The 7,509-nt window shown below is 42.0% G+C and overlaps 1 protein-coding gene across 1 annotated transcript; it reads left to right on the forward strand.

Moving 5' to 3' along the window:
- Positions 1 to 454: 454 nt before the first annotated feature.
- ilf2 (interleukin enhancer binding factor 2) lies at positions 455 to 7,140 on the forward strand. The gene is made up of 15 exons (XM_035681684.1): positions 455 to 563; positions 1,006 to 1,065; positions 2,008 to 2,050; positions 2,505 to 2,609; positions 2,706 to 2,783; positions 3,227 to 3,329; positions 4,212 to 4,277; positions 4,520 to 4,636; positions 4,737 to 4,815; positions 4,902 to 4,989; positions 5,080 to 5,141; positions 5,235 to 5,349; positions 5,500 to 5,590; positions 5,709 to 5,872; positions 6,888 to 7,140. Exons 1-14 carry the CDS (start codon positions 559 to 561, stop codon positions 5,858 to 5,860), a joined length of 1,164 nt encoding a protein of 387 aa, XP_035537577.1. The 5' UTR covers positions 455 to 558; the 3' UTR covers positions 5,861 to 5,872; positions 6,888 to 7,140.
- Positions 7,141 to 7,509: the final 369 nt, after the last annotated feature.

The following is a 7,509-nucleotide window of genomic DNA, read 5'->3' on the forward strand; positions in this document are numbered from 1 at the left end:
GGATGGAAGAGATGAAAAGATCAGAGCTAACTGGAGCAGGACTCCGGAGCATACTGGAGTGTGGTGGAAGTAGACAAAGTCAGTTTGCTAAGGAGAACAAGACTGATGAGAAAGATCTGACAAACCAGACACTGTTGGAGTTAACTACCGCCAGAAGATGGCAGTATTGCAACACTAAGTGTGCCAGCTTCTGTTGAATCTCTAAGAAAAAGAAACACTATATTAAAAAGGGGGAATCCCCAGGGCATAATATGGCATCTTTAATAGCAGTACTAAATGATGAAACACACAATATTACATTGGGGAATGTGCTAGGAAAGATATAATTTCCTTAATTAGTAATAGTAACAAGAATAATAAAGGGAATTTAGTTGTTTTTTGCCAATCTACTGCTCCACACTCCCGTCCAGTAGAGGGCGGTGAGCTGGTTTTCCAACAGCCATTAAAGCTCAAAGAGGAAGAAGAAGAAGAAGAAGAAGCAGCACTGCATTAGCAGCCGGTCTACGGTGAACACTTCTCCTAGCATTTTCACTTTAAACAATCAAAACGTCGTACGCAATGAGGTAATTATACTTCAGCCTGATTGACCATAAGTGCCACTGTCTTTTACAGTTTGATGCAAAGAAAACTGTCGATTGTAGTCGTTGCTAGAGCGAGTTATGTTAGCGTAACGTGAAGCTAGCGACGTGCATTGTTTGCAGCTAACCTGTTAGCGAGGCAGCTCATTAATGTTGTATTATTCCAGTGAGTATGAATGGTACCATGTGTGAACCACAGAGGAATGTGTGCTTCTACATGGCTAATGTACCCACTACCCAGTGGGTTAACGTCAGCTAACACCGCAGGCCAAGTAGCTGAGTGAATGAATGAATCAGTGCTGTGTATGGGAGCGTAACGTGTGTAAGGCTGCGCAGCATCAGTGTTCCTAACGGGTTCCAGTAGTTCATTACTCTTAAAGCTGTCGTTGACGAGCACTTCTGACACTGTACTGTGTTTTGTGTCTAGAGGGGACCGCGGCAGGGGTCGGGGAGGCCGCTTCGGGTCCCGTGGAGGACTGGTCCAGGGGTGAGTTCAAGCACCGGGCTGCTACTGGCTTGTATTTATCAACAGTAGAGGAAGGCGTATCACCACACAGGGGCCACGATTCAATATATTGGTGATATATTGCAAGAAAGAACACACTCCATATGCATCAAACCTGAGACAGGGGTTTCTTTTTTAATGCAACCAGAACATCTGGATTTGTATTTAATACAGTAGCTATAACATCCAACATCACAGCCCTGAGTTTATGTTCACATCACTGCTATCTATCAAACAATGATCATGTGAGAATAAATACAATATTGCGATACAATTATTTTCCAATATTTTCTTAATTAACATCTCAAAGGTATCATGATTAAAGCAGCATTAGTAGATGTACGTATGTACATACATATATACGTACAGGATATTGTCGTAGAACATGTTTTAATTTAGTCTATCATTAGCTGGGCACAAATATTTGTATCATGGTATTTTTTTAAGATTGTTTTTGTTTTTTGCAAGACAGGGCCTTTATATAGGTCTATAGTGGCTTATACTGCTGACAGGAGTACACGAATGTAAAATAAATAAATGTCATCTTCTATATACTGAAGGCTTTGTTTACTATAGGGGTTTTCTTGGTTGTTTGATGTTTAATGTTTTTGTTTTTGTAATCTAGTCAATCATTTGCATTTGGTACTAAAATCCATATGAAAAACAGTGACAACATTGATTTTTCTGATATTTTATGCCATACAAACAAAGAGGTTCCTCGTGTCCTGATTTATTTTGACAGACTTGGTTAAAGTATTCAGAGAAGATTGAATCTTGAGCACTGTTTCCTAAATCAACCAGAATGGTGTTACACCCCTAATGATATTGAGACATTGCTGTGAGTGTGAACCCACAATATTTAACATAAGCACTGCCTAAAGTTGTTATCACAAAACTGTTCGACTTCTCTTCATTCCTGTTTAGGTACCGTCCATTTGTCCCACACATCCCGTTTGATTTTTATGTGGTGAGTAAAAAAAAATACTACCTATGGGTGGGTTACATTCAGGAGCTTCAGCACGTGAAATATGATAAAACACGCTCTAGATTTCCTGTTCCACATACAAGTACGTAAATATAAAAGACAGTTTTGATTAATGGTTTGGGTCACAGTACAGCAATCTGCAACCTAACCGCTAGGGGCCACTAAATCCTACACACTGGTCCTTTAACAGCAGACTGGAAAGCAGTGTTTGCCTTCTCTGGTTCACTGTTGGATGTGCAGTCCTGTGATGTACACCTGTACATCACTGCAGCAGGGTCAGTCTTTTGGTGGCTGTTAAGTAAGTACTGTGAGCAAGAGCTGTCCTGTATTGTTAGAGAAAGGAGAACAAGTACTGGAAAAGGTTGTTTTTTTTTAAGAGTGGGAACCCTGCGCTGAGCAGCAATGTGTGTACTGACTGACTGTTTTTTATCACAAGTGTGAGATGGCCTTCCCCCGAGTGAAGCCTGCATCCGATGAGACAGCTTTCAGCGAGTGTCTGCTGAAGAGAAACCAGGACCTGAGCCCCACGCCCGCAGAGCAGGTCAGTCCACAGTCAAACACTGACCGCACTACAATAGGTCTCTTGTTTACTGTCACTGACACAAACCCTGATTATTGCTCTCTTGCTTCCTTTTAGTCCTCCATCCTGTCCCTGGTCACAAAGATCAACAATGTCATTGACAACCTGATTGTTGCGCCTGGCAACTTTGAAGTGGTTAGTCTTTCTGTTTCTGTCTCTAACATCCTGAATGACTCCGGGATGTGCCCCTTATTGTAGTTCAGATCAGTGTGTGGAGTTGTATAATGATACATGTGACAAATGATCAGGTCACAATACTAAATGAATTGGTGAACTGTCCTGCTAGAACATCTCAGGTTCCCAGTTTAATGTATCCGTGTGACATGAAGCAATAACAGCAAGTATTTAGAAAACTACACAGCTTTATTTTTTACTAACCATATTTCATTATAAGTATCTAAAACCAACTTAGGGTAAAATTTAAGGGTAAGGGTTTACATTTTTGCAAATTTCTGCAAGAATTTTTTTTCTAATTCTTTTGTATCAGTAAATACATGTGTAACCTGTGTCTAATGTGAGCTAGTTAATAATATTGGTACATTACATGTTAATAATGTCGTACCTCTGTGTCTTTGCAGCAAATTGAAGAGGTGCGTCAGGTGGGCTCTTACAAGAAGGGCACCATGACAACAGGACACAACGTTGCTGACCTGGTTGTAATCCTCAAGATCCTCCCGACACGTGAGTGTTCCAGAGGAAGTGATGTCATCTGCGTAAAAATAAAGAGGCCATTGGTGTAGTCATGAGATCATGCAGTGTTAGTAAACTGCAGAACGCAGCATTTGTTGCTTGCCTTGGACAGCAAGCAATGCCTCTTTCACTCACAATGTCTACAATCAGTTTTGCATCCCAGATGAACCAACAGGGAAGAAAATCAACTGGTCCTCAGTATGTGTTCAGTGACTTCTCCTGTACCAGCACTGTGTGCAGGTTAATTGACAAAAGAAAGGAATTTGTGTGCACAGGACTTTTTTTGCCTCGTGTTTTTTAGTACTAGTATTGCATCGAAGTTTACAATTCTGGTATCGTAACAACCTTACTTAGAAATATAGTGTAAACATGGTTTTCTGCAGACCTTTTCTGTTTAACAAGAGTAGACAAAATCTTACACAAATCTTTAACACAAGTAGGCTAAATAAATAGTCTAACACTGCTTTTAAATGGGAAGTATCAGATTAAACAAAGCAAATCTAAACAGACAATTGATTCCAGATTTTGTCAGGTACTGACCATTTTCACCAGTTCAGTTAGGGAAGTGTGCACTGTGCAACTGTATTATCAGATCGGATCCGGACTCTGTATCTGCAGATATTCCGATCGGCAAAAACAAATTGGATGTCCCTAATTTAAACCTTTAGCCAAACAGTAGTGAGGCTAATACAATCCCTCACTGCCAGAGAAACGGTCTTGAGTTGGTCATTTTGTGTGAATTTAGTGCCTGTTGACTACGTTAAAACCCTGTGTGTCAGTCTGCCTGGTCATTCTAATGCAAGGAGAGCTTTATTCAGAGCCCCTGACCATTTCATCTGTAATGTTGGATGTTTTTTTTTTTCCTTTTTACAGTGGAGGCAGTCGCTGCTCTTGGCAACAAAGTAGTGGAGACCCTTCGCACACAGGACCCTACTGAAGGTAACCCAGTGAGGGGCTGTTGTTCACTTCCTGAAAGGTGTATGCTTTCACTGTAACAGGACAGTTGGTGACATTAATTGGTTTCATTTAATTCTGGATTCAAACAGTGTACTTTAAAGCTGAGCTGGTTCAGTTGTTGTCTGCATTTCTCAAAATGTCAGTGATCAGTTGATAATTGATCTAATGCAGCACACAATCAGCTTGTGATGTAACAGTGCTGACTGTGTATCTGCTGGTTTCAGTGCTGTCCATGCTGACCAACGAGACAGGCTTCGAGATCAGTTCAGCCGATGCTACAGTCAAGATCCTCATCACCACCGTCCCCCCCAACCTGCGTAAACTGGACCCTGAGCTGCACTGTATGAACTCACACACAACTTACACCGACCATGATCCTCAGTGTCCCCAGGTGGAGTCTTTTTTGTTGCATTCGGGTTACTTTGTCTGTTGTCTCTTCAGTGGACATCAAGGTGCTGCAGAGCGCCCTTGCTGCCATCCGCCACGCCCGCTGGTTTGAGGAGAACGCCTCTCAGTCAACGTGAGTAAAGTCTCCTTGTCCAGACCATATGCACACAGTGCGGCTCGCCCGACCTCACTGGATTCTGTCATATTGATCGCCTTTAGGGTCAAGGTGCTGATCCGCCTGCTGAAGGACCTGAGGCTGCGCTTCCCTGGTTTTGAACCCCTCACTCCCTGGATCCTGGACCTGCTGGTGAGTCTGCTGCTTTACACTCCCTGACTTCTGCCATTTGAAAAACAGAACTTAGTGTCCTAATGTTGTGTTGTGTCCGTTGTGTTGCAGGGCCACTCCGCAGTGATGAACAACCCGTCCAGGCAGCCCCTGTCCTTGAACGTGGCCTACAGGTTGGTCCCCATTTTCAGGTTTCATCTGTTTGATTACATTCACTACAGATGGGACGTTTCTCTGAGCTTTGTGTTGGACTCTGTGTTTTGAAGACGCTGCTTACAGATGCTGGCTGCTGGCCTCTTTCTGCCCGGCTCTGTGGGCATCACTGACCCCTGTGAGAGCGGGAACTTCAGAGTGCACACAGTGATGACTCTGGAACAGCAGGTAGGCCTGGTCCCGTCGCTTCACTGCAGGCCATACAGGGAGATTGGTGATTCCACTCTTTATGACCTGTGTCTTTAATATTCTGTAGCACACTGGAAGTGTTGCATTTACCTGATGATGGTGTGATTGTGTTTGTGTGTGTTTGTGCAGGACATGGTGTGTTTCACAGCTCAGACACTGGTGAGGGTGCTCTCTCACGGAGGTTACAGGAAGATCCTCGGCCTTGAAGGAGACGCCAGCTGTAAGATAATATCATTCTCCAGTATGAGGAGTATAGACTGGTTTTTACTCACTGTAGCTGACCCAGCTCTGCAGGTAGAAACTCTGCCTCACTAACTCTAATGGAACTGTTGTTGCAGACCTGGCAACAGAGATGTCCACATGGGACGGTGTGATCGTCACTCCGTCAGAGAAGGCCTATGAGAAACCCCCAGAGAGGAAGGAAGAGGAAGATGAAGCTCTGGAGGAGGGAGGAGATGGAGAAGATGAGAGCATGGAGACCCAGGAGTGACTAGGAGTTCAGGTTGGAGCATCTCCACATTTTACCACCAATGACTAATGAAGTTCCGTTACATAACCCTTTTTAATAGCTCAGATTGCTCAATGTATGTCTGTTGGAGCTTTCTCTTTGAAGCTGCGTTATTACAGTAACAATCTATCCATAAATGCAATAAATCACCTTTTGTTTGTCTTTGACAAGCCACATTAAAGTGGTCCGTCTGGCATCAGTGAGCTTCAGTCAGTTTTCCTAGATAATACAGTTGCACAGTGCACACTGACAGTTGAATAGCTCTATGTTACAAAATAACAAGGTAAACAAACTAAAAGATATGTTTAGAAATAACTCAAGTCCACTTAATGCAGCAGTGTAGGAGTTCGGTCTAGACCTGCTTTATTTGAAAAGTGTCCTGAGATAACTTCTGTTATAAATTTGGCGGTATAACAAAAAAATTGAATAGAATTGTAGTAACACTATAACACTCAAACAAAATTACTGATCGAGGCAGCGGTAGACCAGCAACTCCTGTTCTGAGGTAAAATTAGTATTTTTTAAATGGAGTCTGGTGGCTTTAAACAGAGCGTTTAAACAGCCATTTCTGGTTATACTAAAAGGATCTTACTCTTATATCTTTGTAGGGGTCCTTTCCATAAACCTAATAGACTAACAATCAGAGCCAGTCAGTTGCAAAAACAAGCACTTTTAGTGGATGCACTTTGAATATTTTGCATATTTGCCCACGTGGAGTAGGTTGCACTGGACCAAAAAAAGTCAAACTTTTTGTACCTGTTAAAACAAAGGACTGGGCTTAGTTAATTCTCAATTTAACAGATAGCAACCAGTCAAAAACATCCTTGATTGACCCTGATACCAATCTTTGAGATCGGTTCAGGACCTCTCTAGTATTTGTCATTTAGTTGGTTTTGTTGTGCCTCTGAGGTTTTGAGATCAGCCGCCATAATACAGCGGTTTGTTTAAACTAACCATTATATGTTCATGTACAGTCATTCATTACACACTTGTTGTGCTCTTTCCACAGTGAATGTTGGTGAGCGTATTGAAGAAGTCCTTTCAGCTGGGCCACGGTGTGTACTTTGGATGTTACCTGAACACAAACACCAGCAGGAACTGCATTCCACCCGACAGCCACTGGTCCCCTGATGTGTTCAGAAAAAAGACTGGCCTCATTTATTGTCAGTTTTAATAATGTTTTTATTTCCCTTTGCTTTTTACTTCCTCTTTGTAACAGTGAACAGTTAAAACCCTGGATTAAACTTTGTTTTTAATTTAGATGGAGTCTTGTTATTTGTGCAGATATTGACGAGTCAAAGCTCAAACAGTCCAGCTCTTTATTACAGGCAAAATCAAACGTGAAATATTAACAGGTTGGATTAAAGCACATAAGTGCATAGGTCGTGTAAATTTGACCCAATACTGTTGGACATGTTCGGGTCAAGGTCCCCAAATGTCAACATAGCGTAGATGTTAACTGACGAAAAGTGGGCATGGGTAACAGGAATGGTTTTACTAATGATTAAGAAAAATGTCTTGGCTCTAGATTAGTTCTATTTAATGGTAAGAAGTCCAGTCAGAATGGTAAAATACAGGCAGTGATGGTGGTGATATTACAGATTATGTTAGAAAAAAAAAAAAAAAACATT

This window comes from Morone saxatilis, unplaced genomic scaffold, assembly GCF_004916995.1.
Source record: "Morone saxatilis isolate NCDOM2014 unplaced genomic scaffold, NCSU_SB_2.0 Contig9, whole genome shotgun sequence".
NCBI lineage: Eukaryota > Metazoa > Chordata > Actinopteri > Moronidae > Morone > Morone saxatilis.

Excerpts from the sequence above, each read along its gene's own strand:
- ilf2 (XM_035681684.1), top strand. Across the intron at positions 4,990-5,079 it reads CCTGGATCCTGGACCTGCTG|GGCCACTCCGCAGTGATGAA; the intron begins GTGAGTCTGCTG and ends GTTGTGTTGCAG. Across the intron at positions 5,142-5,234 it reads TCCTTGAACGTGGCCTACAG|ACGCTGCTTACAGATGCTGG; the intron begins GTTGGTCCCCAT and ends TGTGTTTTGAAG.